At 52.6% G+C, this 27,631-nt stretch overlaps 1 protein-coding gene across 2 annotated transcripts in view; it reads left to right on the forward strand.

The window, feature by feature from the left end:
* The window catches only part of MLXIP (MLX interacting protein), a 60,581-nt gene extending 44,419 nt beyond the window's left edge, over nt 1-16,162 (forward strand). The window contains exons 4-17 of one of the 2 annotated variants that reach the window (XM_032431283.1): nt 1,304-1,393; nt 1,766-1,807; nt 2,130-2,301; nt 3,127-3,216; nt 3,768-3,859; nt 4,795-5,449; nt 5,892-6,013; nt 6,134-6,323; nt 7,754-7,878; nt 8,412-8,513; nt 8,621-8,748; nt 8,970-9,093; nt 10,469-10,598; nt 11,193-16,162. In XM_032431283.1, coding sequence (XP_032287174.1) covers nt 1,304-1,393; nt 1,766-1,807; nt 2,130-2,301; nt 3,127-3,216; nt 3,768-3,859; nt 4,795-5,449; nt 5,892-6,013; nt 6,134-6,323; nt 7,754-7,878; nt 8,412-8,513; nt 8,621-8,748; nt 8,970-9,093; nt 10,469-10,598; nt 11,193-11,314 — 2,184 coding nt within the window. In that variant the 3' untranslated portion in view covers nt 11,315-16,162. The remainder of the gene's footprint in view (nt 1-1,303; nt 1,394-1,765; nt 1,808-2,129; nt 2,302-3,126; nt 3,217-3,767; nt 3,860-4,794; nt 5,450-5,891; nt 6,014-6,133; nt 6,324-7,753; nt 7,879-8,411; nt 8,514-8,620; nt 8,749-8,969; nt 9,094-10,468; nt 10,599-11,192) is intronic. The other variant, XM_032431284.1, reaches the window with a different exon arrangement.
* The last annotated feature ends 11,469 nt before the right edge of the window (nt 16,163-27,631 follow it).

Below are 27,631 nucleotides of genomic sequence, written 5' to 3' on the forward strand. Positions count from 1 at the left end.
GGATTCCGCAGCAGCGGGGGTGGGGTAGGGAGAAGGACCATGTGACCTCTCAAAGATGAGGTTGTGACAGCCCACAGAGGCTCCCCTCTTCTCAGGCTGGGCTGAGAGGTTCTCCCATTGGGACTTACTTTCCACTTTCCCTTAACATTGGCATTTTTCTGGAAGTCGGTAGGGAGGGATCTGGGCTCCTTACAAGGCAGATATCTTTAATGGTTAAAGAATGACCTCAAGATCTTTATGTGATGAGATGGAAAGATGCTGAAGAAATAGTAACTGAGGAAAAAAAAGCAAATTGTGCAACAGTATTTCAGTAACTTTATGTTAATTTTTTTTAAAGTGTGTATCTGTGTGATTGTGTGTGTGTAGGAAAAGTCTAGAACGATATACAGAAATCCTTTATTGGTGGCTACCTCTGGGGAGGGGGATTAGAGTGAGGTGGATACCCTTATACCCTTCTGCATTGTTTTAATGTTATCCAAGCATGTCTCACTGTTGGGATAAAAGGGGGAACAAATAGAAAGTAACCCAGTGAAAGACCCTTTTGAGTGGTGGGATGTGATCTGGTATTGGACAATATTAAGGAATACCATTTTGTTGGTCTGGTGATAATACTGTATTGTTCACTGTGAAGATTCTTTACTGTCAGATACACAATGCAGTATTTGTAGGTGAAATTATATGGGCCTTATGATATCTGGGACTGGCTTTTGTATCCTCCAGCCATAAACAAAAAGGAACCTGAAAGTGAGGCAGGCTCTCTGAGGAGGGCGTGACTTCTTCGTCACCAGAGTTCTTCAGGGATACGTGGAAGGGGCTCACCTGCGTGATGGAAAGGTTGAAGTAGCTACTCTTGGAAGTCACTTTCCACCTAAAACTTCTGTGATTGGCCATTTGTTTTCACCCTTTGAAAATGTGGCAGAGTCTTCTGGATAAGGACATTTAGTGCTACCCCTGGCTCTCTGTAGGGCTTTTTCAGTGCCTGGGTGGAGGGCCCTCTCCCTCTTCCCTGCCCGAGCACTCTCTGACCCGTGTCCAATCCAGACCCTTGGGACTCGTGCCACCAAAGTCGCACTTGGTTATCTGAGGTCACGAAGTAAAAGCCCATCTCTAGGGTGGAGGCTAGTTGTAGCACAGAAGAGGTGGGACGCACTTTGTGAATGAAGCTGTATGCATGTGGGAGGGTTCTCTGAGCTGGATTGCCCGAGCTGACTGCCAGTGTCAGACGCATCTTTATTTTCAGGTCGAGTTCTGCCCGTCAAACTAGATTGCCCTCTTTTGATTCTGACCCGCATTCTCTTCACAGGCCATCACCACAGAAGGGAAGTACTGGAAAAGCCGCATTGAGATCGTGATCCGGGAGTATCACAAGTGGAGAACCTACTTCAAGAAAAGGGTATCTGGCTTGGGCTCCAAGAACAGCATGTTCGGGAAGCCCCACAGGGGAGGGAGGATCTAAGTCTGTGTTCAGACACCGGCCCCCGAGGCTGTGGGTCCATCGCTGCCCCCGTGGAACCCAGTGTTCCAGCCCAGCCCAGGTGATGGGCCTGCTTTGGCCGTGTTTTTTTGTGGTCTCAGTTTCTCCTGCTGCTAGTTATTCTACAAACACTGGTTGAGAATCTCTTCTGTGCCCAGCATGGGCCTGGGAATGGCAGAGAGCAGGATCCCTCCCACGCCTTCCAGGGAGAAGAGGCCTAGATGCTTCCAGGAGGAGCCTCATCCCTTGCCAGGACCCTGGGTGACACTTTGTCTCCCCTTTTCTCCACAGCTACAGCAGCACAAGGATGAGGACCTTTCCAGCCTGGCCCAGGTGAGTGAGCTCGGGGGCTGGGAGGACCCTCACGGGAACCCTCCTTTGACGAGAAACAGCAATGACGTGGGTGGCCCGACAGTGAAGCCTGCCGCACCTGCCTTCCTGCAGCTCCAGGAGGGGCCGCCCCCTCCTCACACGGAGGACATGCAGACTAAGGAAACAGGCCAGTTCTCCCTGCCCCACTCGCTCCCCTCTTCCTTTACAGCAGCCCTTGCAGCTCGGTACAGTAGGGTGACCTACTCCCCTGGCACGACGTGACTGGGAATTCTGAGTTCACTGGTGCGCCTCTGATTTTGCCTCCCCCCTCTGTTGGTGGCAGGATGATGACATGCTTTATTGGCACAAACGTGGGGATGGATGGAAGACCCCAGTCCCCATGGAGGAGGACCCCCTGCTGGACACAGACATGCTCATGTCGGAATTCAGCGACACCCTCTTCTCAACACTTTCTTCACACCAGCCAGTGGCCTGGCCCAACCCCCGGGAAATAGGTAACCCACCTCTAGATCCTTGACTTTGAACACACAGGTCTCCTTCTCTGCCAGCGCCCCCCCAACCTGGCCCCCCAGGGCAGGACTGGCCAACCTCGCTGGCATCTGAGGGCCACATGCACTGAGTGGGTGGGGACTGCAAATGGACCTTCCTGGACAGCTGTCAGGCCCATGGTACCCCTGAGAGAAGACTGGGGATTTGGTCTGAATCAATTTCACATTTCTGATACTGTCCCCAAGTGATGGGGCCTTTGACTGGGAAGAAAATTAGAAGCATTCCTGAGCATGACATTTTACCTGGCCGCATTGAGTTAACACCTCAGGGAAGAGCCCACAGACTAACAGAACTGGGGATCTCTGCATCCTGGGAGTGTCTGTTTCCTGATACTTCACCTTTCTTTTCTTTTTTTTTTTTTTAGATTTATTTATTTATTTATTTGACACAGCGAGAGAGGGAACACAAGCAGGGGGAGTGGGAGAGGGAGAAGCAGGCTTCCCGCGGAGCAGGGAGCCCGATGCGGGGCTCGATCCCAGGACCCCGGGATCATGACCTGAGCTGAAGGCAGACGCTTAACTGACTGAGCCACCCAGGCGCCCCGATACTTCACCTTTCTTATAAAAACTCTCTTTCTTTCCTGCCTTCTGAGGGTGGAGAATAGCCACAAACCCACAAGAAGGTAGAAATTCCAGCCAGCCGCCTGCACTTCTCCTTGGAAGAATCTAGAATGTGAACAGGGCCAGGAGGATCCATTCCAGGCCTTTTATGTGTTTCTGCAACATTGAGAAGACAGAATGATTCCTCTGTCTCCTTTCTGATTCTTACAGCACATCTGGGAAATGCAGACATGATCCAGCCGGGGCTGATTCCTCTGCAGCCCAACCTGGACTTCATGGACACTTTTGAACCCTTCCAGGGTGAGGACATGGGGCAGGGAGCGAGCATGGCTGCCTGGATCTATCTCCCTTTGCCCAGGTTAAAGCACACTGGTGCTTCCCTTCATTAGAGTTAGAATGGGCAAGGGGGAGGACTTAGAATTTTTCCAGAACTACCTTTTTTTTTTTTTTTGGTAGTAGTTGCAAGATCTGGGAAGCTTCTCTGCCACAGGGTTCTCTCACTCCTGCAGTCTCAGATCCTCAGGTTTGCCCAGGACCGTAAGCAGTTCTCCCTGTAGGCAGCAGAGGGCGCTGGCAGCACAGCCACCTCCCCGCAGCGTCCTGCAGTTAGAACTGGGCTCATAAGAGCCGCCAAACGCCAGGCCTGGGAGTATTTCAGACCCCACACTAGTTGCCAGCATGAGCGGTTCCAATCAGAGGGCCTCTTTCTGCAGAGTTACTTCAGGGGGGAACGCCCTCTGGCCATGGCATTCCTCTGGGTAAGATGGGGTTCAGTGCCCGATTTATTGGGATCTTAATTCAAGGATATGATGGGCACGCAGAGCTCAGAAGCGCCCGATGCTGTCTTTCAGACCTCTTCTCTTCCAGCCGCTCCATTTTTGGTTCCATGCTGCCTGCTCCTGTCTCAGCACCTGCACCAGATCCCAACAGTCCACCTGCTCAGGTAGAGGGAGCTGGGGAGAGGTGGCCAGGGCTAGGCCGATGAATAACTGTGCAGTCATAAGCAAAGTGCTAGGGCTTGCTAGATCTAGTGCTGAGCACACATGTAATGCATAAAGACGTTATTCTAGCCCTCCTTGAAAGCAGCCATAGATCTCCAAGAGGTGGGAGCTGTCGGTAAGCCCGTGCTCCTGCCTGAGGCTCCGTGTAACCTGTGTGCGGCGAGCTCTGTTCTAACCAGTTGAGAGAGGATCAGCAAAGGAAAACACGGATCACTAATAAAAAGTTCCATGTATTTCTTTTACTTTTTACGTAACAATTAACACAAGTTGGTTTTCAGCTGCTGGGGCTGCAGAGCTGAGTGAGGCACGGCTCTTTGCCCTTAGGGGCTCTCAGGCTGGTACCCATATCTAGTTAGACACCAGAAACCTGGCCCCATCTTCTTCCATCTGGCTCTGGGAAGAATTTCTTCTATAGAGACTGAGGTCTTGACAATTGATTCCTTAGAGCGTTTCCCTTTTAGGAAGCGGTGACCTCTGGAAGTTGATACATGAAACTGTCCTGAGGAAACCCTGTGAGCAGCTGTGCTTCAGGCTGCCTGTGCCGTGTAACAGAAGATGGCCGGGACTTTGGGGGGACCCCTGCTGGACTCTAGAAACAAGATATTCCCAGGCCTAGAGCCAACTGTGTGCAGACAGTCACTTTGTCTGAGCTCTGTGTTATCATTTAGTCCCTAATGGAAACAAGACCCCTGCGGACGCCTGGAGAGACACAGCTCCATTCCCCCCAGATTAGCGGGAATGGGGACGGGAGCCATCGCCTTGTCCCTCTGTCTGAAGGTGCTGCTCAGGCGCCCAGCGTACGTTGTTGGACTTTGGTGTGTCGTACCAGGAAGTGACAGCAAGTTGTGTGATCCAGCATTTGTCCTTCCTTTCTTAGGAGAGCATCCTGTCATCCACCGCTCTCCCTACCGTGAGCCTCCCTGATGGCCTCATAGCAGCTCCTGCAGCCACCACCCTGGACCCCACGGATAGGCAGGGCTGTGAACGAGCTCCCCGGCCCGGAGACCCCTTTATCCAGCCCACAGACTTCGGTCCTCCTGCACCACCGCTGAATGTCCCTCAGCCTTTCCTCCCTGTGTTCACCATGCCCTTGCTGTCTCCCAGCCCTGCCCCAGCACCTGCTTCCCCTGCCCTGCCTTTAGCCCCACCACCCCCTGCCCCTGCCTTGAGCCCCTCGGCTCCACCTACCTTCCTACAGCCGAAGTTTGCTGGAGCCAGCAAGTCGCCCTCCGTCATCACACACACGGCCTCTGCCACCCTCACCCATGACGCGTCTGCCACCACCTTCAGCCAGAGCCAGGGCCTTGTCATCACAACCCACCATCCCACGCCCTCAGTGTCCCCCTGTGGCCTGGCGCTGCCTCCGGTCACCCGGCCGCCAACTGCCGGACCTCCCCAACCCTGTTTAACTTTTGTGCACCCCAAACCTGTCTCTTTGACTGGGGGGAGGCCCAAGCAGCCCCCCAAAATAGTGCCTGCTCCCAAACCAGAGTCTGTGTCCGTGGTATTGAAGAATGCTTGCATTGCCCCAGGTGAGTCAGGTGGAGGGAAGCCAGAGTCTGAGCTCCCCTTCCCGAGGGATATTTCCCTGTCCCCAAGGCTTGCAAACTTGCGACACACCCACACTCGTGAAACAAAAGGGTTCCGATCTACCACATGTGTGTGATCTAGTCTGTTGTCTACTCTGTGGTCTTCTTTTCAAGTTAGTCTCAACCCAGTTTGAAAAAGCATGGTTCAGGTGATCTCTTTCCTGGGTCTGTAATCTGTCCCCTTCAAGAAGTTGCAAAACAAATGTCAGGTACCCCGGTGGTTTTGTGTCTCCGTGCCCTGCAGTGAGGAAGGCGATGTCTGAGCAGCAGGAGAGGGGTCTGCGCTGCTCCTGGGGAGCCCCACAGTGCCTGGGCTCAGCAACAGTAGTGTCAGAAGCAGGCCCCCACGACTCCGGGCCTCACCCTCACCTTCTTGTTCTGGCAGCTGCCTTCTCAGGACAACCACAAGCAGTGATCATGACATCAGGCCCTCTGAAGAGAGAAGGGATGTTGGCTTCTACCGTGTCGCAGTCCAGTGTGGTCCTCACACCTGCTGCCATTGCCCGGGTGAGGGGGCCCTAGGCAGACCCTCGTGTCCTTATCACCCCAGCATGGCCCTGCTCTTGGGTGGTCCTCACCTGACATGACTGGGGTCGGGGGTGATCTCTGTCTCCTGTGTCACCTCAGGCTCCTGGAGTCACGGAGTTCCACAGTGGCATCCTGGTGACAGACCTCGGCCACACCACGAGCAGCCAGCCGGCCCCTGTCTCTCGGCTCTTCTCTCCAAGCGCTGTGCAAGACTCCCTGGTGAAGGGCGAGCAGGTCCCTGCCACGGGTTCCAGTGAGTGTGCGCTCCAGTCCGAATGGTTGGGACTTCGTGAGTGAAATGAGCATGCCCGCACCTGGGTCAGGGAGACTGCCCGTGGGGTTCCTGGGATTGGGGCTGGACTTACGGGATGCGCAGTGAGGTCTTAGAATCCTAGTGGTCCACGCTGGCAGGTGCTCAGTGTAGTGCCGGATCATCCACAGTAGCAGGAAAGTGGCAGGCATGTGCGGGGCAGGCAGCTAATGCACTGGGGGAACACCACTCTGACCTCCTTCAGAAAGGCCTGGCTCTGAGTTGCCAGTTCTGATCCAGACAAGGGATTGAGGCTGTCAACGCTTTCCAGAAAACGGAAACCACCCAGGCTTGTCTCCACATCAACGTGGTCATCCCTTAGTTTTCAAGCACCTCACATCGTTGAGCCCATTTCCACACTGTGGGCCTTCCATTGGCAGGACTGTTGGGGGAGAACTGATTTTGCCCAGTGAAGAGCCATGAAGCCAGGGATAAAGGATTTGCCCAAGGTTGTGTGTGCCCCTGGCGGTGGGGGTAGAACCAGAACCCAGGCTTCCTCCTTTCAGATGCCTCATCGGGGAGGGAGACCAAGGGTGCCTTGTCTCAAGTAAAACCTGGGCATGGTTGCTCCTGGAGCTCTATGGTCAACAGTTGTCCTCCCTGAGCAGTCAGGAAGACCCGAGGAGGAAAGGTCTCTGCCTACAGAGATCAGACAGTAGAGGCACTTGTCCAAGGAGGCTGGACGAATAAGGGCCTCCAGTCTGGAAAGCTAAAGATGAAGACTAGTGACGAGTCAGGCCCCTATGGTGGTGTAAGTTAGGGCTCAGGTAGCCTAGTGTTTCCCTGTCCGCTGAGGCGCAGAGCGCTGGGTGTCGGAGCTGCGTGGGGAGACTGAGCCGCAGGGCGGGGCGGTGGGCAGCGCCACGGAAGGAGTGCACCGAAGCTCTCCGGGCAGGCAGGTGGGGCAGTTCCGGGGGCCTCCTGAGAGATGCCAGTGACCAGGGCATGGCTGGCGTGGGAGCGGGCGAGATTGAAAATACAGGCAAATGTATATGTAGAGTTGAAAGAACAAAAATAAACAGATACGTGTACTTGACACACACGGTAAGACCTAGAGCCTCACAGAGGCTGTGGAAACTGCAGGGGCCCCCAGGTGGCTTGTTAGTAAGCTGGGTTCGCAGTCAGGCCTCCTGTCAAAGCTCTCCGTGTCCCCAAGACCTGTGGCTGGCCAAGCTCAGGCCGTGTTCCTACCCCACGTCCAGCCAGCCTTCATCAGGCCTTGTCCACACCTAACAGAGCCCTCCTTGGGATGTTGGCAAGGATTTCTCCAGTTTTTGCTCTGGGGTCGCTGTGGGAGGTTCCGGATGGGTCTCCAGGGTTTGGGACTTGTGGGGCTTCCCTTCCTGGGTGAGCACTGTTTCAGCTGCTGCAGCCAGCCGTGTCCTAAGAGGAGTCTCTGTTCTTCTCAGGTCGAGATTGCCCAAACTCAGGGCAGGCTTCTCCATGTGCTTCAGAGCAGAGCCCCAGTCCCCAGTCTCCCCAGAACAACTGCTCAGGGAAATCTGCAGACCCCAAAAATGTGGCTGCTTTAAAGGTATCACAGGTCTCTCTTGGGTCTTGATTTCCTTGGAGGGATGGGGGGAGGGCAAGGAGGAGAATATCAAGGGACCGATGGGGCAGCTGCGTCCCTTACTAAGGACACACAGGAAAGGAGCAGCACAGACCCCTGGTGCTCCAGCAGGCTGGGGGTAGCATCAGGAACCTGGACGTTTGCTACTTAATCTGGAGATAAGGTCGGCTCCTCCCAGTCCCCCACCTACTAGCCGGCCCTGAGCCCCAGAACCAGCCTGAACCCTGTAGCACGAGGGAGGTGGCGGCTGGAAGAACTGGGTCAGCGGAGGAGCGGGCCGAGGGTGGCTGGGAAAGGCTGATCAGCAGTGGTCACAGCCCCTGCCGAGGGCCTCCATTCAGCAGGCAGGGTTTTCTAGCACCCCTGTCCTGCCCCCTCACGGCTCCTGTTGCCCCTCCTTCCACTTACTCTCTAGCCCCTGAGCCGCGGGTTGGGAGGGAGGGGCGGTGGCCCTCTGGTCCACCCTGTGTCACAGCGACCGCTCGATTCCCCAACAGAACCGGCAGATGAAGCATATTTCAGCTGAGCAGAAAAGGCGCTTCAACATCAAGATGGGCTTTGACACCCTCAACAGTTTGATCTCTAATAATTCCAAGCTGGTGAGTGGTGTCGGGTGGGTGGGGAGCCCCTGCGTTGGCCTCGGCGCCAGCTAGCCAGGCAGAGTCGCCGTGGCTGCCGTGGTTTGACCCTGCCGCCCCTCTCCCAGACCAGCCACGCCATCACGCTGCAGAAGACCGTGGAGTACATCACCAAGCTGCAGCAGGAGCGGGGCCAGATGCAGGAGGAAGCCCGGCGGCTGCGGGAGGAGATCGAGGAGCTCAACGCCACCATCATGTGAGGCTGGGGGGTGGGGCCCGGGGCCGGTGCCTCATCCTCCCAAGTGCGTGTCCCAGAGGCAGGAGGGTCCTTTGGGCTTTTGTCATCCTCCTCCTCTTGAGGCCTCTCCTCTTGGGCCTGCGGTGACCAGCGGCGGCTGGCCCTGCCCACTTGGCGCCCCAGGGTCCAGCTTCATCGCCGGCCGCTCTGAGCTTCCTCTGATTCTTCTGTCGTTGCAGCTCCTGCCAGCAACTGCTTCCTGCCACGGGAGTGCCCGTCACCCGGCACCAATTCGATCACATGAGGGACATGTTTGATGAGTATGTGAAGAGCCGGACCCTACAGAATTGGAAGTTCTGGATTGTATCTTTGGGTTTTCTTTGCTTCTCCCACCCCCCACAAATGGCTGCTGTTGAGTTCATCCAGCAGGCCGTGCTGGTTTCTGCCTCAGTCCAGGGGCCTGGCCTGGCCCGTGGTGGGAAGGGGGGCTGTTGCTGGTGACCATCCAGGCTTGGGGCTTCCTGGGCAGGCAGAACGATCAGCTTTGCTCTCTCCGTGCTTGGGAAATAGATGCTTTATCGCAAGGTGCCAGAGCCGCCTGCCGAGGCAATGCTGTAGGAAGCAGGTAGGATCTAATGCGACACATCCTGGCGGCCAGCTCCGGGGAGGGCTGAGTACTGCCCCGTGAGATGGATGGGAAACCAGGGCTCATAAGTCACTAAGTGGCAGAGTCAGGACTTGAAACCAGCTCCCTGCAGGTTGTTGCTGCGTTTGGGCCACGTGGTCTTTGATGCTGTTGTGAGGCACGTGCATGTGCGTGCTGGGCTCCGTCTCTGGGGCCAGGGCCCACCTGCGCTCAGCCTTCCGGATGTCAGCAGGGCCCCTGTGGGGGGCAGCCCCTGCCTCGTCAGTCCCCTTTCAGCCACCTCCCTGCCTCAGACGACCTACACACATGGTAGGTTGGCCATGTGTCTTCACCTTCTTGCTGACAGACTGAAGAGGCAGCCGTTTAGGAGCAGAGGCTTCTATCTGTTGGCACTCTACTGGCTGGTTTTGAAGAGAGAGCTGACAGACCAGACAGCAGCTCTGTTGCCTCTGCTTTGCCCGGCTTACTCAGCCTGGCTCTGGCCCTTATCATTGATGGAGGGTGGCAGCTGGGCTGAGCCAGGACCTCTTTGGTAAAATGGCACATTCTTCATCATCAGCCTCAGCTCGGGGGGCCATGGGTACAACCGTGGCTCAGATCAGGGAGAAAATGGACCTCATGCTTTTGCATATTTGCTTGCCTAGGATGGTTTGGGAGACCCACACAGAATTTGACTAAGAGCCGGCGCGTGTGTTTATCACAAAAGACAGACCTCCTCCATCTCTAGACAGCTTCTGCTTTGCGGTCTGCTGTGTGCCTCTGCTCTTCTTGCAGGTATCCACAGACCGCTGGCTTTCATGTCAGGGTGCTCGGACCTGTTCCACACCGAGGAAACATCTGTGTCCTTGCCTCCGGCCTGCTCAGTGCTCATTAACCTGTTGCTCAGTTAGAGTCAGATGGAAAGATTTCAGGGGAATGTGAGGGTGCATCTGATCTAGATCACACTCCCTCATCAACTGTACATGGTTACTTGTCGTCCCAGGGGGAGTTGGTCACGGGCAAGCCCGTAGCTGGACTTTATTCTCCTCACCCCCGGTTACGTGTCCGCCGGCCTCCCTTGCTTATCTTTTCTTTAACCCACGTGCCATGCAGTTCAGTATCATTATCAAGCCGCTGTTTGAGTCCTTCAAGGGGATGGTGTCCACCAGCAGCCTGGAAGAGCTGCACCGGACGGCGCTGTCCTGGCTGGACCAGCACTGCTCCCTGCCCGTCCTCAGGCCAAGTGAGTCGGGGGCTACGCAGGGGCCGCGGCATCACGGGGGCTCGCCACACCCGTGAGGATAGTCCCGGGGACAGGAGGGCCTTTGCAGACAGTGCCACGGCAGATCCAGGCGCCCCCACGAGCAGCTGCATTAGCAGGAGGCCCCGGCCAGAGATGCCGGCTGCGGGACAGGGGCCTGGCCCCTAGCGCCTGTCCTTTGCTTCCTGTCATCCCCGTGCGTCCGTGTGCTCAGGTCCACCTTGCGTTTATTGAGCACCTACTGTTCACCAGGCCCTGTGCTTTCAGATGTTTTCTGATTTAATTCTTAGAACGAACAGCGCTGTGCCCTTATACTGAGGTTACAGAGGTGGACAGACAGGAAGAGCTTGGGGTTCCCTGCTTGTCCGCAGGAGAGGAGACAGGATTTGCAGTTGTCCTAGGGGCAGAGAGGCTTTGCTGGCGCCTGTCCCTCAGTGGCGCTCAGGGCCTCTGCTCCTTTGGGGACGTGAGAATTACCACACGGTTTGTGCGCACAAGCGCGTGTGCTGCCCGCGGTGCGACCCGAAGCGACCGCGTGGGCCCGTGTCCCCGGGCTAACCCGCCCCTTCCTTCCAGCGGCGCTGCACAGCCTCCGGCAGCTGAGCACCACCACGTCCGTCCTGACAGACCCGTCCCAGCTGCCGGAGCAGGCGGCACAGGCCGTCACCGCCATCGGCAGGAGACCGGGGGACTCGTAGCAGCGCCTGGCGGGCGTGTGGCCGCGCAAGATGCCACGGAGGCTCTTCCCTGCCCGCGGAGAGGGGCTGCAGCCCATGCCTCTCCTGACGCAGAGCTCAGGGCCCCCCTCCAACTCCGCCGGCCCACTGGGCCACTCAACACTGCGCTCAGGTCTGAAGCAGGTTCGGGGCCTGCCCACAGCAGTAGCCCGTCTTTGGGAACCCCTTGCTGTGAACTCTTACTCATTGACCTCAGTCGTGACCTCCCCTGCCCTCAGGCGACCCAGACAAAGTCCCGTCCTGCTGGTGGTCTGCCGGGCCCCTGGTGCCTGAGCAGGGAGTAGAGGGGACAAAGGGGCACGGCCTGCGCCTGGGAGCTGGGAGGCATAAGGGTTCCTCTTCGGTTCTGTCCTCAGACTTCTGGATGCTCGCTCCTGTCACCCCTGGGCACTCGGATGGCGCCGCTGTGACTCGCCCGTGGGGCAGGTGGAAGGCACCTCCCTTCCTCCCTCACACTCTGACCTTGTAAGTAGGTTTGGACAGCTGCTCCCACCGCACAGGCCGCCAGGGAACCCCGGAACCCGCGTGCGGAAGCGGTGGGTGTGAATGCTCGCGCCGCGAGAAGGTTCGCACAAGCAAGGCGAAGCTGCTGCTCTGGCTCGGAGACCCCTCGGGTGGCGCCGCGGGCGGCCTCGCTCCGTTCTGCCGGGGCCGTCGGTGGCTTGAGAACCGTGGTGGGGACTCAGGCGGGGCCTCACTGGGCGCCACCTCACCGCATGGCCCTTGTTCTGCACCTTCCTCCAAGCCGCAGCCTCGGACGAGCCAGCAGCCTCGGGTGCACGCTCGCAGCCCTGAGAGCGCAGCATTTGAGAGGCCAGACTCCACGGTGCCGCCGTGGGTCTGTCGCCTTGTCTGGATGGTTCAGCCAGGAGCCCCAAACCATAACAGTTCTCGGACCAAAGATGTCACCACACCCAAAGTCTGTCCTGTGTTGTGTTTGGAGGAAGAGATTGAATGTTGACGGGCAGCCCTCTGAGGCAGCCAGCCTCAGTCTCTGGGCATCTCCCAGATCATACGGTGAAGAGTTACACTCATATTTGATCCAGGCGGAGGGATATCTGGGGCAGCGGCCTGCTTCTGAAGGTGGAATTGCATTCGGGGTGTGCGGGCCCATCCTCTTGTATGTGCGAGAGGAGCTGCAGATGGAAGGGCGGGTGCTCTCTCTAACGCTCAGGAAGCCCAGCCAAGGGTACCTCCTCGTTGAAAGAATGTGCTTTTAACGTCCTGCTGTGAAGTTCAGAGGCTCAGTGGACTTTCCAGTCAATCTCTGTCCTCCCTGCCAGAGATGGAGCCTGGGCAGTGCTAGGCAAGGCCGGGAATGCTGGGTAGGCTCTGGGTGGGGGCTGCTGAGGGCAACCTCCTGCAGCTTGGACCCATTTGGAGGCTCCCGCGGGTTCCTGGAGGCCTGCTGAAGGTGCTCAGGGGGCAGCCAGCCCTGCCTCGGCCTCCGTTGATGGAGGATGGCAGGGGTGACGTCTCCCTGCCACCAGCCGTGCCACCGTCTCTGCTGCAGGTCACCGACCATCACCTACTCCCTTGTCTGTGCTTCAGCCCCGCACAAGAGCAGCTTGGCGGCGTCCCTCAGCCTCTCCAGAAAATGTGTTTACAAGCCTCCCAGATCACTCCCCTGAGGGGCGAGCACAAGACAAGGCTGGGCTGATCCTTAATGTCCACTGGGAAGTGGTAAGAGAGCTCATCCTTCACCCCAGGATAAACACGAATTTGCCCTTCAGAAGGGGAAGACCACCATGGTAAGAACTCACTAGGGTCAAAAGGAAAAACACGAGACATCCCCAGCTACGAGGGCTTGTGGAGGGTCATGAGCTCTGTCCCTTCCCCAGTTCCTGTGCCTTTGTAAACCGCGTGAATGGCCGTAATGCTTGGCCCACCAAGACCTCTCCTAAATGAGCAGCCTTCTCCCCACCTGGTGCTGGGAGTCTTTTTCTTTTTTCTTTTTTTTTTTTAACTCTGTGGGATATAAAATTGGCCTCTTGCTTCTTCGGCCTACCTCTCCTCTTCCTTTTGCTGAATTAATGTTCATGATTCTGTTTTGTTAAATATTTAAGGCTGTTGGGTCACATGAGACTTTGAAGGGTGTGTGTGTGTGTGTGTGTGTGTGTGTGTGTGTGTGTGTGTGTGTGTGTGTCTGTCCTAGCAGACTGTTAACTAGATGCATGTTTTTGTTTTGAGACATTTACTTAAATCCATTTCTCTTGGTGCTCACGATTACCACGGCTATTGGGCCACAAAGCTGTATCTCTTACCACAGACATGACTGTTTCTTGTCCCAGAATAATTTCTTATTTTGGAATCTTGCCCGATGAATCTGGCCAGACAGAGGGGCCCAGTGGGGGCGCAGGGGCAGCGAGACCACCGTGCCAGAGGGCTGCAGGGTGTGCTGCCCACAGGGCTGTGCTTTGTTTACACTCATTTTCACCCCTGCTCCTGCCTCTGCTCCCATAAAAGAAGCTTTAAAATTCTGACACTTTGGAGAATAAAAAAAATCAATCTGAAAAGGAAAAAAAAAAAAGAAAAGCCTGTCTGACACATAAATCTTTGAAAAGCATTTCTGTGAAATCTTTCTGTGCCATCAGCCCTCTTCACACTGCTGCCCGCTCTTTCACGATGAGTGGGAAATGCAGGGACAGGGCAGGTGCCACCAAGGGGCTTTCTAAAAGTTGGAGGGCCCGCCCCTCCCATCTCAGGCGGGTTACACCTGCAGTCACCCCCAGGGGGGCCCCAGCCCGTGCACCCCCGCTGCTGTCCAGCCAGAGTTTCTCACATGAGAGCAGCTGTCCCAGCATCAGAAGTTAGAGTTAATGAGGTGCTAGCGGACGTCACTGGCCCTTGTCAGGAGGAAGGACTGGGGGGCAGGGAACCCCCAGCGCCACCCTGTTCCTGGAGCCTCTGCAGGAGGAGGGGTGGTCAGTTGTCGCCCATGTGTCCTGGGGCACCCAGCTTCATCCGCTTCCTGCCCTTGTGACCTGACGGTTGGGCCGGAACGTTTTCCTGCTCTGGCCGATAGAAATACAAACTTAGACTGAGCAAGCATGGCCCCCCAGGGTGGTATCAACCCCCTTTGTCTTGACCCAGGTGAAGGGGTGTGGTGGCAAGGGACCTGAGAACTAGAGGAACGAGGAGCAGGTCCATTGTTTGCAGGATTACAAGCTGGCACGGTCTAGCTGAAGCACACGGCGTGGCGCCGGGCTGTCCTCAGTGCTCCCTGCCCCATGCCCAGGACCCCCCACGCCGTGGATAAGCTGGTCCGCTCGCTCCTCTCTGGTGGAAAGTTGCCTTTCCCTAGAGATGGCCTGCTTCCCGTTACGCACTTTGCCAGTGACGAAACCCACCCACCGCTCGTGGGAACTTAGCTTTGCCAAGTGTTCCCTCGGTCATGGTCTCACTGGAGGAGAGAGCTGGGATGCCCTGGTGTGAGCAACATGGCAGCCGCGGGCCCGAGTCGTCACCTCGGTGCCCTGATACCATGTCTGTTGAGGATTTTCACCACGTCAACATGCACAAGGGGAGGAGGGGGTTGGAGGGTGGAAGAGCTTGGAAGCTCAACACCTGTTTGTAACTTTCAGTAGTCTCCTTGGCCTTGACCCTCTCGGATCGGAGGGACGGCGAGAGCAGGGAGAAGCCTTAGGACCTACCGTGTACCTCCAGCAACTGCCCCGTTTTGTTTTCCTTCTGAGGACTTGGCTTTCCTGGCTCATCACGCAGGGGGCTGTTTCCTTGTTGGGGTTTGCGAAAATCAGCCTTTGAGAAAGAAAAGGGAACTTTTCATGTTAAATGTTGGCTTTGATTCTGTGTGTGTGTGTGTGTGTGTGTGTGTGTGTTTGTGTGCACACGCACGCATGTGCACGTGCTTGCACAAGCCCGCCTGTGTTTGTTTACTTAATGGAATTTTATTTTTGTGAAATTCCTTCCCAAATATGTAGCAGAATTCACCTCCATCTCCCAGTCAAACTTTTGGTTTCACAGTCAACCCTGGGCGTCACTAATTTGAAGAATTCTCTTCTGGGTTTCTAAACAGAGGTGTGCTCCTCCCAAGGCTTGAGATTGTGGAGGGCTTGGGAGCAACGGATCCATTTCCGTAGAGTTTGTCCTGCAGTTGAAGGGTATGAAGGGCTCAGCCCAGGGACACACAAATCCTAGGCTGTGTTTCTCACAAGGGAGCTGGAACGCAGCCTCTCCCCGACAACGCCCTGCTGTTTCTCTACCCGAATCTTCTCAGACGGCCCGCGAAAGGGAATCTCGTTCATCTACTTATTTTGTAACGTCACGGCTGAGCTACCACGGCGTTCTTTTCCTTTGCCAGCTTCCAGTTCATTGTATAAATGGTTCGTTTTTTCTGTTGTGAGCTTTGGTGATTGCGTCAGGGCTCCGTTAGGAGGCAGTTTCCCCTCGTGGTCCGAGCAGCAAAACCCGAGAAGAGCCTTGTTACTCGGAGGCTCCCTCAGGCCTGCACCACCCAGAACACCACCCTTCATGCTCCGCTGTCGAGAAGCACGTTTCCACCAGCTGTATTCAACACTACAATGCAGTTTTAAAACTATATTTGCATCCGAGACAATAAAAAGCTGTATTTTTTTGAAAAGCCTGTGATGTGTGGTCTTAAATGCTACCCTCTTGGGCTGTGGAAATAATGATACCGGGAGATCGGAACAAAGTGATGCTCAGACTGGCTTACTCATTCCAACCTTGGGCGGTAGGTTCAGCCTGGGGTGAAGGCTTGGGGGAGAGAGGCCCCAGGTGAGTAGGGGGTCTTGAAGAGAGGCTGCTGGAAGGACCCATGTCAAAAGCCCCAAATCACCGATTCTCGCTGTGAATTCACCAGGGCCTGGTGCTCCAGGCCTTTCCCGGGTGGACAGAGTTCCGTGGTGCTTGTACAAACTGCCATGTCCCCATCTGGAACCCGGGCAGATGGCACCTGCCCTGCACACTTGAACAGGGTGGTTGTGAGGTTCACATAAAATCCTGTCAGGGGGCTCGGTAACCCATGAGACACTGTACTTAGAAAGTGTAGGTTCTCATCAATATGGCTAACACTGACCCCAGTGCTGAAAGTGTTCTAAGTCAAGGTGATGGCCCCAGGAGGCCGTGGTCTCCCTGCCAACCGGGGACCCAAAACCGTAGGAAAAGGCAGGCAAGTTGACCAGCCAAGATGCCCTTTGTTGATCTGAGAAGATTTTGATGATCTCTGTTCAATTTAGAAGCTTCTCTCTTTTCCATACATTATTCCTGCACCCACCACCCCCCATCTCCCCCACCTCAGCTCCTGGTGCTTGAGAGGCGACACAGTGAGCTGAGTCAGGCTACCTCCTGCAGGCAGCCTGGCCCCTGCTGGCTTGTTTCGCCAAACAACTGCCCAGATCCAGATCTCTGACTGAAATGCCGTGGGTTGATAGGCTCTTGTCTGATCAAACCCGATGCCTCCCCCCAAACGAAAAAGTCTCCATGACACAAAGCAAGATTTTGGGTCCTAAAAACAGGAGGCCCTGGAAAGAAGCAAGTGATTCACGGACTCCTCTGGGCTGAAGAAGCTTGATTTCCATTGAGCAACAGATGTCTGCTTTGCTCTTCTGAAGTTTTCGAACCCAGCTCCATGTTATGTATGGAATCATAAAAGATGCTCGGGACATAATTCAGAGAAGAGGGTTGAGTTTGGATAGACTGGGAGGGGGGAGACAGAGCAGAGGGAGCAAGACCAGGGCGCTGGAGACTGTCCCTCCGCATCAGGCTTCGGGCTCCTCAGGGACATGGACGCCCCTGGATAGTTCTCAACCTGGCAGTGTGGCTATTCCCATTTCCTAGAGGAAGAACTCAAAGTACTTTCCAAAGTATCAAGGCCACGTGGATCAGAAAAGGCTAAAGGGTCGTTTTTTGTTTTTGTTTTGTTTTGTTTTACGTTGTAAATGGCGTCTCCACCCAACGTAATGGGAGGATTATCCTTGACCAGTCCTCCTCCCCTCCGCCACCTCTCCCAACACCAAGTCTGGTCAAGTTCGTCTTCCAGATCTCTTCCAAATACGTGATTCACTTCTCTCCATCACCACTGCTGTCTTCAAATCTAAGTCGCCATTATTTCTCAACCAGTTCACGTAACAGTGTCCCCCTCACTCTGTCTTGTGGTGTCTGTCACAGTCACTGGGAGCTTGGAAAAGCCCAGGTCCAGCCATGTCACTCCTGTGCTCAGTCCGTCCAGGGCCTTCCAGATGAGGGCCAAGTCCTAGGATCTATTTCTCCCCCGCCAACCCCCCGCCGCCCTCTCTTGCCCATCTGGCCCCTGCTTGCCTTCCCAACCTCATTTTTGCTCTTTCCCGTTCTCTGAACGTACCATGTTTTGTGTGCCATGTCACTCTTAGGGCTTTTCCAAGTCCTTTTTCCTCTGCCCAAGCCTCTCGCCATCTCCCGGCTTGCTCCCATTCTTTCTTCCAGTCCCAATCTTTGGACCTCAGTTCTTCAGAAACCAGCCCTCATGTCCCCCCACCCCACCCCTGATGCAGAGATGCACACACACGCATGGAGTCAGGGCTCAGAGCACCCTGTGTTTGCTCAGGACGACTGTCGTGTTTGTCATTGTCATCTGTCTTCCCCGCCAGGTACCGAGGCCCGTCAGGACAAGGATCTGGTGCTGATGGTCACTGCCATGCCCAGCATAGAACGGGCGCATGGCAGGTGCACAGGTAACCTGCTGAAAGAGCCCTCAGCCCATACCATTCCAGCAGCCCAGCTGCCCCTTCCTCACGTCTGCGTCAGAGAGGTAGGGTGTGGGGACCTGTGAGAAGAATTCAGGAGAGGGGAAGGGGCAACTAGCAGGTGGAGAGGTCAAGCTGGTGTAGATGTTGACCAGGGTTAAAAGGTTGACCCCTGGGATTCCATGTTTAATATAAAACATCAACTCTAGTAACTTAGGTTGTAGATATAAGAACAATCTCTTACTGGCATTTAAAAGCCTTTCATCTTAGATGTGAATGTGATTATTCTCTAGGACACAGTTTACCTTCTTTTTTATATGTCAAGATGTGAATTTAGCCTCATGTAGGATGGTGTGATTGCACTTGTCCTAAATTTCAGTAAGTGTGCCTTTTACCTTTTTATTTCAGAAAATCTCCAGTATACACAGAAGTAGAGGGGATAGTACAAGGAGCCCCCACTTACTCATCATCCACGTTAACAACTACCAACTCGGCGCCAGTTTTGTTTCGTATGTACCGCACCCCCGCCCCCATTGTTCTGAAGCAAGTCCCAGACACCATATGGGTTTCATTTGTTAATAGTAAATGTGCTTCCTAGTACCGTTTACAGAGGTGCGTATGTGCCTGTGGTGGTGGTCATTTAAAGGCTCCTGAAGTCTTTGTCAAAAGCTACAAAGTCATAGTTAGTAAGAAATCTGAGGACTGGGGAGTTCTTATTGATCAGATTTTCTGTTTCACAGAATCATTAGCTAGAAAACCCTTATTGTTTAAAGAGGGAAGAGCTTTCTAAGATAAGAGTCTACTTTCCTGCCTTTAATGGGTATGGTGCAGCAAACAATCTAATCTCCCGATCTAGTCTGACTGATTTTCTTTCCTGGGGGACGAGACCAAGCAGCGCTGGCTGGGTTCCATTACAGACTTGTGGGGGGAGTGGGGCCTGCATGAGCAGGAGGTAGCAGTCCTTCCCACCCGCCCCCTCACCTTCCGGCATCCCGAGTCCCCAGCCCACCCGTCAGTGCCACCGAATGACCTCCACCGGGATGTGCGTAAGCTGCTCGCGTTCCGCGCCTCCTTTCCCACACCTGCCTGGGGGTTGCCCAACTACGCCTTCTTTCCTCCGGTCTTTGATCAAGAAGCACGTGCTGCAGGCCACATTCGAACTCAGCTCAGGGAACACCGCAGTGCCCCAAAATCTGTCTTGATACTGAATGATGGGGGTCAGCACGGGGTGCCATGAGGTCATGAAGCGTGCCAGGAACCAGTCCTGGGAGGCGCTGGGAACGTCCCCGTGGTAGGTGGTGCCCGAGCCAGGAGCCCGAGGGACAAGCAGAGTTCGCTGGGCAAAGGGGCAGAACCCTCAGGGAAGAAGAGCAGCCTCCCCAGGAGGCCGACACCTCCCCCTCTCCCCGCTGGGGCTTTTTCTCCTTATCTCTTCTGCCTCGCCATTTTCTCCTTTTCTAATTGAGTCACTTCTCTCTAAGCACCAGTTTCTCTTCCTCAGGTCTCTCTGCTTCTAACCACCATTTCTTTAACTTTCAAGTTCCCCTGCCCGGAGCCTGTTCATCCCCGAATGTTCTGCATCTCGCTACCTGGCGTTGCCAGCCTCCCAGCTGCTCAGGCGGATTCTTTAGACGTCCCCCCGGGTTCTTCCGTCCCTTCACATCCCATCTTTAATCTGTCGGTGAATCCTGTCAGCGATCCCTCCAGAATAATCACAGGTCCATTCCCCACCCCCACTGCCACCGCCTGGAGGGCACACCATATTCTCCAAGTTCCACTTCTTGCTACCAATTCTTCACAGAGCTAGAGTGACCTTATTAAAGACACTTATGACACGTTGTGTCCTTCCCCTGCTCAAACTTCCAGTGGCTTCCTGTTGCATTTAGAATAAAGTCCAAACTCCTCACCATCTGGGTCCTGACTGCCTTGGGCGAGTGACAACATTTCTGGGCCTGAAAGTCCTCATCTAGAAAACGTGGATAAAAATCACACCCACCCTGGGACGTCTGGGTGGCTCAGTCACTTAAGCGTCTGCCTTCAGCTCAGGTCATGATCCCAGGGTCCTGGGATCAAGTCCCACACCAGGCTCCCTGCTCAACGGGGAGCCTGCTTCTCCCCCGCTACTTGTGCTCTCTCTCAAATAAATAAATAAAATCTTAAAAAAAAAAAAAAAATCACACCCACCCACTGGGTTGCTGAAGGATTAAGCAAGCCAGGTTTACAATAAGCACCTGTAACATGAGCTGCTTTTGCTAATCTTCATCTCTCTTCCCCGCATTCTTCCCCCATTCCCAACATTGCACCCTCTTCCATTCTCTTGGATTTCATTCGTGCTAGCACAAAGGCCATCCTCCTTTTTAATACCCTGGGGTCATTCTGATTCTCCCTGCCGCACAGCATCCTGCCTGCTCCCTTTCATTCACCAAATCTTGTGTTGTGAAATCTTTGTGCGAAATGTCCCGACTGGGGTCCCATTCGGGGCCGTGGAACAGCTGATATGGGTCAGAGTTGAGAAATATCCCAACAGAATCTTCCTAGCTCACGCAGGTCTACAAAGTTCAGGAAATAACATTCAGCTTCCTAACACTCATCCCTTTTTCAAATACCTGCCCTCCTCCCAGCACTTCAGAACTTCCTGTTCTAGAATAAAGTCCCCGGTCCTTAGCGTGTCCTTCAGTAGGGCCCCGACTCCACCTCCCATCCCTGCTCGTATCACAGCACAGCTTCCAGGCTCGATGCACGCCCTGTGGTTACGAGCTGCTTCCCTCTGGCCGACATCCCCTGCCCCCGGAAGGCCTTGTGCTCTGTCCCTCTCTGTGGCCTGCCCTGGCCCACCCCACTTCGGGCTTTGAACTGCCACCAGTGCTCCACTTGTCACTTCTGACATGTGCCACCTTCTCTGGGTAATGTCACTGTCAGTACTACCCTCCCACCCTCACCCCTGCCTAGGGACCGGGACCACATCTCGTTTTATCAGCCATCTACCATAACACGCAGTTTCTGTGTCCTGGGCACCAAGTCAGCTCATGGTTTAAATCAGATCTACCACTGCCTGCCCGGGTGATGCAACACCGTATGAAATGTGTACTGTTATTATCCCCACTTTAGAGATAAGGAAGCTGAGGCATAGAGAAGCACACAACTTGCCCAGCAGCACCATCACGAAGTGCAGCTCTGAGCTCTAGACCTGGGTGTGTCAGGCTGGAGAGTTTCGCATTATCCCAATTTGTATCCTCAAGAGGCCCTACGTGGTCCATAGTCTGTTATCCTCATTTCCCACAGGAGAAAACCAAGGCTTCCCTTTCATGATAAGAACACTCAACAAACCGGGAGTAGGAGGGAACTTCCTCAACCTGATAAAGGCATCTGCGAAGACCCGCAGCTGACACGTTGAATGGTGGAAGGCCGAATGCTTTCCAGTTGAGATGGGCACAAGGCTCCACGCTGTCCTGGACGTCCTCGGTAACACAGTTACGCAACACATAGAAATATAACACATTCCAACTGGGGAAAAAAAAAAAGGAGTAAAACTATCTCTGCGTGCAGATGACATGCTATATATAGAACACCCTGAAGGATACACACGCACACAGAAACCTGTGAGAGCCAGTAAATGAGTTCAGCAAGGTCACACACAGGACGAAAGATCAGTACACAAAAATGAGCTGTATTACTGGACTCTAGCAATAAACAAGCCAAAAGTGAAATTAAGAAAACAATTCCATGTACAGGAGCATCAAAAAGAATAAAATACTTAGGAATAAATTTAATCAAGGAAGTGCAAGACTTTTACACTGAAAACTACAGGACAGAGTTCAGGAGTGTTACTCAGCCATAGAAAGTAGTGAAGCACCGACCCATGCTACAACGTGGACGGACCTCAAAAACGCCATGTGACATGGTAGGAGCCCACAGACAAAAAGGCCACACAGTGTATGATTCCATATATGAAATACCCAGGACACATAAATCCATGGAGACAGAAAGCAGATTGGCGTTGCCAGGGTCAGCGGGGGAAGGAGAGTAGCAGTGACTGCTTAATGAGTATGGCGCCTCCTTTTGGGGTGATGATGATGTTTCAGAACTTAATATGGGTGGTGGTCACATGACACTGTGAACATACTAAATGCCAATGAAATCGTACACTTCAAGATGGTAAATTACACGAAGTTCACCTCAATTAAAACAGTATTGAAAGAAATTAAAGAAGACCTAAATAAATGGAAAGTCATTCTGTGTTCATGGGCTGGAAGACAACATTGTCAGGATGGCAGCACTCCCCAAAGTGACCTACAGACTCGATGCTATCCCAATCAAGATTATAACTTCCCCTTTTGCAGAAACGAACAAGCTGATTTAAACATTCATAGCAGCATTATTCGTAATAGCCAAATATGGAAACAACCCAAATGTCCTTGAACTGATGAACGGACAAATAAAATGTGGCATATCCATACAATGGAATGTTACTCCACCATAAAAAGGAATGAAGTACTGTCACATGCTACATGAGTGAATCTTGAAAACGTTACGCTAAGTAAAAGAAGCCAAATTAAAAAGGCCATATATTGTACAATTCCATTTATATGAAGTGCCCAAAATAGGCAAATCCATAAAGATGGAAAGTAGGTTAGTAGTGGGGCGCCTGGCTGGCTCAGTCGGTAGAGCATGTGACTCTTGATCTCAGGGTTGTGAGTTAGAGATCCACGTTGGGCATACAGATTACTAAAAATAATAAGTAAACTTTAGAAAAAGAAAAAAGAAAGTAGATTAGTGGTTTCCAGGGGCTGGAAGAATGGGGAATGACTGCTAAGGGGTACAGGGCTTCTTTTGGGGGTGATGAGAATGTTCTGGAATTAGGTTACAGTGACAGTTGCACAACCCTGTGAACATGTATACACACATATGCACACACATGCATACATATATACACACACTACCAAACTGCATAGTTCAGAAAGATGATGTGATTCATCTAAGGTCACATCACATACAGTAAGTAGAGGATCAGAACCTGGAGCCCAAGACCATCTGCTCTTGGCACCAATGCTGTTGGTGCCAAAGGTTTCCGGGGCCCTTGAATAAGTACATTAAGAAAGCTGAGCTCTGAGAGAGCCCCAGAAATGTCTTTCTGAATAGTCCTTCTCATTGTGAGGTACTATAGTTTGGGATAGTTCACAAAAGGGCTGGGGGAGGAGGACCACATGGGTTACCCTGAGAAGTCCATCGTACTCGACAAGGAATAACCTGTCCCTGATGGGCTGCTCTGGCCGTGCCTTTCAGCTGGGAGTCTGAGGAGCAGGCCAAGAGCTGTGAACGGTGGACCCTAGGCTCATTTCAGAGATCAGGGGCAAGAAATCAACCCACTGCCACAGTGAAAAGCCTTGGGGTGGCCTTCAAACGCTCTGTTTTTCATCCCATTTTTCTCACACTGCTATTTCTTTCAAAATTTGAAATTGTGTTTATCTTTTTTTTTTTTTTGAAATTGTGTTTATCTTACTGAATTCCTCAAATAATACATACTAGTTTTAGAAAATTTGGGAAAGTACATAAAAATAGAAAGAAAATGACCCCGGTCCCCAAGGATAGCTTTTCCCAGGCCTGCTTTCTGTCCATATAGGGGACCTACGTGACTTCCACAATAGCGGACCCCAAAATCCATCCACCCGTCAGTCAGGGGCCCTGCCTCCCACCGGCCTCTCCCAGCCAGTGACCGTGGCAGGGATGCTGAGGCGGGCTCATTTCTGGGGGACACGAGGCTCCTCTGACAAGTCACTTGGCAGATTTTCCGACAGCCTCGTCCATCTCTCTTAGAGAAGCCCTTGAATCTGAGATGCTGCGACCAGCCGCTCTTCCTTCCCTCTTTCCGGACCCTCACAGGCTTGGCTGCTGCTGAGCCTTTGGCCTGGAGAGTCCCATCATGGTGTCTGCTCCTCGGGTGACCCACCCTGACACGGATTTCCCGGCCCGTTTCTGATATTATCAGCAATGCTGTTAGACCGTGTGTGTGTGTGTGTGTGTGTGCGCTCGTGCACACGTGTGTCTGGCCCCAGTCTGTGATCAGCTCTGTAGGGAATTACAGTGAGACAGAACAGCAGGAGAGGGTCCCTGGTGAGGGATGGAATCCTCTTATGAGACCGATACCTACTTCTGAAAGTGGCTGAGTAGGCCTTTCTCCTCGCCGCCTCACCAGCAAGCCTTATCATGTGTAAAACCTCTGCTGATTTGACCTCCTGTTTATTTGCCTTTCTTTGTTACTGGTGAGGTTCAGCCTAGTTTCACATCTAGCAGTGATTTGATTTCCTATTGTACCACTTCGTCGTCTTCTCTTCTCTCTCCTCCTCCTCCTCTCTCGTTATCTGATCGCCCCTTCTATTTCCTTTTTATTTTTCCTCTCACCTCTTAATTCTCCAGAACAAGAAGATGACGTTGCTCAAAAGTGCTTTTCTTTTTTTTTTTTTTTTAAAGATTTTATTTAGGGCGCCTGGGTGGCTCAGTTGGTTAAGCGACTGCCTTTGGCTCAGGTCATGATCCTGGAGTCCCAGGATCGAGTCCCACATCGGGCTCCCTACTCAGCAGGGAGTCTGCTTCTCCCTCTGACCCTCCCCCCTCTCATGTGCTCTCTCTCTCTCTCTCATTCTCTCTCTCAAATAAATAAAATCTAAAAAAAAAATTAAAAAAAAAGATTTTATTTATTTATTTATTTGACAGAGAGAGAGAGAGAGAGAGAGAGAGAGGGAACACAAGCAGGGGGAGTGGGAGAAGGAGAAGCAGGCTTCCTGCGGAGCAGGGAGCCCGATGCGGGCTCGATCCCAGGACCCCAAGATCATGACCTGAGCCAAAGGCAGACACTTAACCAACTGAGCCACCCAGGTGCCCCTGGATATTTTTTTTAAGTCATTATTTTGGAGTGTTTTAATCACAAGACATACTGAGGGAATGATTTGGTGGAGGAGATATTAAATTTATGACAAAATGACAAGATCTGCTTGTCTTTTTGCCTCTTTCTAGGTTTTGGCAGATTATCACCAAAAGAAATTCTAATTACCTGTGGGTTCTTGTTAGCTGAAATCCAGGTAACTTCACTGCCAAAGCTTTATTTACCTCATCAGTGAAGGAATCAGTCAGCACAGCACCACTGGTTCAAAGGACAATACAAGAAGGTTGAGTCTCTCTCTCGTCTGTCTCTCCGTCATCAGTGAGGGAAATCAGCGCTGGAGCAAAAAGATAAGGTAGATGCTCAACTGGCCTCACAGTCAATAAAACCATCACCCCTGGTTATTTCTCTACTAGCTAGGAATGATTTGTACCTTATCAATTCTCTACAGATTTCTACAAATTCTACAGATTTTCTACAATTCCTACAAATTCATAGACTCTGGGACCTCATTCCTAAGAAATTATGCCAAAGTCCCATCCCCTGCGTGTCCAATAGAACTTTCTGTGACGATGGAGATGTTCTATGTCTGTGTTGCCCAGGATTGGAACCAGTAACCACATGTGGCTCTTGAGCAGTTAAAATGTGGATAGTGGGACTGAGGAACTGGATTTTTTTTTTAAGATTTTATTTATTTATTTGACAGAGAGAGACATAGCGAGAGAGGGAACACAAGCAGGGGGAGTGGGAGAGGGAGAAGCAGGCTTCCCACCGAGCAGGGAGCCCGATGTGGGGCTCGATCCCAGGACCCTGGGATCATGACCTGAGCCGAAGGCAGACGCTTAACCAACTGAGCCACCCAGGCGCCCCTGGATTTTTTTTTTTAAAAATGTTTTATTTTAAAATAAGTTTAGTTATACAGAAAAGTTACAGATAATACAGAGTTCTCATATACCCTTCTCCCAGCTTCTCCTAAGTGGGAGCATCTTACATAACTGTGGTACATTTATCAAAACTAAGAAATTAACACAAGTACAGGCTTAATTTGGATTTTCACCCATTTTTTTTCCACTAATGTCCTTTATTAGGATCCCCTCCAGATTACACTCGACCCTGGTGTCTCCCTGGTCCCCAGGTGACAGTTTCTCTGTCCTCCCTTGATTTTTCTGACCCTGATACTTTTGAAGAGTTGCGGTCATGGATTTTGTAGAATATCCCTCAATTTGGGTTTTTCTGGTGCTTTCTCATGAAGGGGCCGGGTGTGGATTTGAGGGAAGAGCCCCACAGAGGTGAGGAGCCGCCCTTCCCATCGGGGCCCGTGAGGGCCTGTCTTGTCCTCCTGTGCTTGGTGTTTGGGAAGCAAGTCACAGATCCAGTCTGCTGTCATGGGGAGGGGAGTTCCCCTCCACCTCTTGGAGGGAGAATATCAAAGAATTTGTAGACGAAAGTTAAAACTGCCAAATGACTAGCAAATATTTTTGGGAAGATACTTTGATGCTATGCAAATTTCCTGTTTTCTTCTCAGTTCACCCGTTAATTTTATTTTATTTTTTTATTTTTAAAGATTGTATTTATTTATTTGATAGAGAGAGAGCACAATCAGGGGGAGCGGCAGGCAGAGGAAGAGGGAGAAGCAGTCTCCATGCTGAGCAGGGAGCCCGATGTGGGGCTCGATCCCAGGACCCTGGGATCATGATTTGAACTGAAGGCAGACGCTTAATGACTGAGCCACCCAGGCGCCCCTCACCCATTAATTTTAGCCTTCATCTGTGGATCTTGCCTGCAGCAATTAGGACTGAGGTGTTGTTCTTTCTTTCTTTCTTTCTTTCTTTCTTTCTTTCTTTCTTTCTTTCTTTCTTTCTTTCTCTTTCTTTCTTCTTTCAGATTTTATTTTTAAGTAATCTTTACACCCAGCATGGGGCTCCAACTTACAACCCCAACACCAAGTTGCATGCTCTACTGACCAAGTCAGCCAGGCGTCACAGGACTGAGGTGTTCTAAAGGTGATTTTCTATTTCCCTCATTCCTTCTATGTTTATTAATTGGAATTCTCTAAGGAACATTTGTCCTTTTTCCTCCATTTATTTATTTATATCACTACAGACTAGTGGATATTTGTTTTACTCTTTAGAAGGACACATGGTCATCTTTTTGCCTTATTTCCCAGTTTGGGGGTAATTTTTCTAATAATAGTAAATGTGTTCTGATATAGGACAGTCAAAAAAAATGATAGATGACCACCACAGTGGGTGTTTTTGGAAAGACTGATCAAAACACTATCATTGAAGGCTACAATATGTGGAAGCTTGGGAGCCCTGTGTGGGACTGAAGGAGAAAACCCCACAAGACTAAGAATGAGAATTCCATAGCTGAGTTGCATGTCTCAGAGTCCTAACCTCATCCCCCCCGATATGAGAACTTAGGAAAATCATACTGTCCTTTGGGCATCAGCTTCCCCCCAAATAAGATGAAGATGAAGGTGTTTGTCAACTCAGGATCAGTGGTTCTCTGGCTTGAGTGTGCATATCACCTGGAGGTTTGGTTAAAACCCAGATCGCTGGCTGCACCTCCAAAGTGTCTGATTTAGTAGGTGTGAGGTGGGGGTCCCATGGCTGTGCACTTACAACACGTTGCCAGATGATGCCGATGCCCCTGGTCCGGAGACCACACTTTGAGAACCATTAGTCCAGAGGATCTCAA

This window comes from Phoca vitulina, unplaced genomic scaffold (genome assembly GCF_004348235.1).
Source record: "Phoca vitulina isolate PV1807 unplaced genomic scaffold, GSC_HSeal_1.0 scaffold46, whole genome shotgun sequence".
Lineage (NCBI taxonomy): Eukaryota > Metazoa > Chordata > Mammalia > Carnivora > Phocidae > Phoca > Phoca vitulina.